The 1,579-nt window shown below is 50.5% G+C and overlaps 1 protein-coding gene across 1 annotated transcript; it reads right to left on the reverse strand.

Moving 5' to 3' along the window:
• Window positions 1-137: 137 nt before the first annotated feature.
• Window positions 138-1,054, reverse strand: LOC103584296 (putative uncharacterized protein FLJ37770). Its single transcript, XM_008565360.1, has one exon. It carries the CDS (start codon window positions 830-832, stop codon window positions 182-184), a length of 651 nt encoding a protein of 216 aa, XP_008563582.1. The 5' UTR covers window positions 833-1,054; the 3' UTR covers window positions 138-181.
• Between the last annotated feature and the right edge of the window lie 525 nt (window positions 1,055-1,579).

Here is a 1,579-nt window from a genome sequence, read left to right on the forward strand (position 1 = left end):
GTTCTTCAAAGGTGTGGAGGACAGCAAGGAAGATGGCCTAATAGTCCAGCAAAGAATAACTAGGAGAGCCATGACCCATAGGTAGGAGTGTTAGTGAAGACGGAAGATAGATGAGCAGCAAAAGATGTTGTCTAACAGTGAGGCAGCTTCCTAGTTCAGGTTCAGCTATCTCACTTTCCTTTCACCAGGGTGTGACCCAATCGTGGGCTACCCTGGTGGGAGGGCTTGTTGAAGATGAAGTCTGCAGAAGCTGGCTGGCAGGGCAGTGGATTCTGGGATGGGACACAGGCAGAAGCATTTCCCCACCAGCTTCACCCTGGAGATGACTCCATGTTTCAGAAGTTGGTACTTTTTTCCTCACACATAAGCTATTTTTCCTAGTTTCTTTTGAAAGAACAGACCGAAAGTCAAGTTTTCGAGGTTTAGATTCATCTTTCAAAATGCCTGATATAACTTTTCCAGAAACTTTCCTCATGTTCAAGTTTTCTTTCAGAATTAGTCTAACAGTTTCTTTATCTAAATTTAATTCTTCAGCCATCATTCTCACTGTTAACTGCCTGTTTGAACAAACCAAGTCCTTGACCTTCCGGATATTCTCATCCGTCCGGTGAGTGACTGGACGACCACTTCGGGCATCATCTCGAACATCTTCCCGCCCTTCTTTAAACCTTTTGTGCCAGTCAAAAACTCTAGCTCTTGACATGACTTCATCTCCATAAGCTTCTTTTAAAAGATGATGAGTCTCACTTGCAGACTTGTTCAATTTCACACAAAATTTGATACTAATCCTTTGTTCTAAATAGCGGTCACTCATTTTGGCACTAAACACCATAGGAAAGTTAACAGGCCACGACTGTGAGGGGAAGACAGAGGAACCAATCTCTATAGGACTGCAGGCGTAATCATGTCGCTAATCTTGCTCCTCTGAACGTCTCACCATTAAAGATTAATCGCTTTTCTGAGTATTCACCGCTCAGCTTCCAGTCGAAGCTGCGAGGCCCGTTCTGAAAAATCTAGTGGGGCTAAACAGTAGCTGCAAAGCTGGGAAAAATGAAATCTCCTACCACCCACGTCTGCGTCCAATTCATGCACGCAGACCTGCCGAGTTTGCAAATCAGTCACCGAGGTCGTCCCGATTCCGCGGCCCTTAAGAGCCTACGGCGACTTCTGCAATAAACGTCTAAGTGACAGTAACTTAAGCAAGCAATGACAGATGCATTGGTGGTGTAGCGTGGAAGCTCGCCCTACATCCGCAGACACTCACGCACGCCAAACCTACCCGAGAAGCCCTGGGTTCACCGGCTCTAGAGTTCCGGGAGACAGGCCCGCATGCGCAATCCCCTCCCTCGCCGGGTAGGCTGTGCGCAGGCGCACTGCAGCAGTCCGCACTAGACTCCGCCTCCGCTTCGTCACACCCCGGCAGGCGCGCTTCCTTGCGCGTGCCCGTCTGCGGAGGAGGTGGCGGAAAGGAGGGGCGACGAAGGAAGGCTGAGGGAAGAGAGGGCACCCCCGGGCGCCAGGGTGCATTGTGGGAAGGAGGCGGCAGCGTCCCGGGCGGGCGGGAGGTGCACCAGCGGCG

The sequence above is a fragment of the Galeopterus variegatus genome, unplaced genomic scaffold (genome assembly GCF_000696425.1).
Source record: "Galeopterus variegatus unplaced genomic scaffold, G_variegatus-3.0.2 Scaffold49225, whole genome shotgun sequence".
Lineage (NCBI taxonomy): Eukaryota > Metazoa > Chordata > Mammalia > Dermoptera > Cynocephalidae > Galeopterus > Galeopterus variegatus.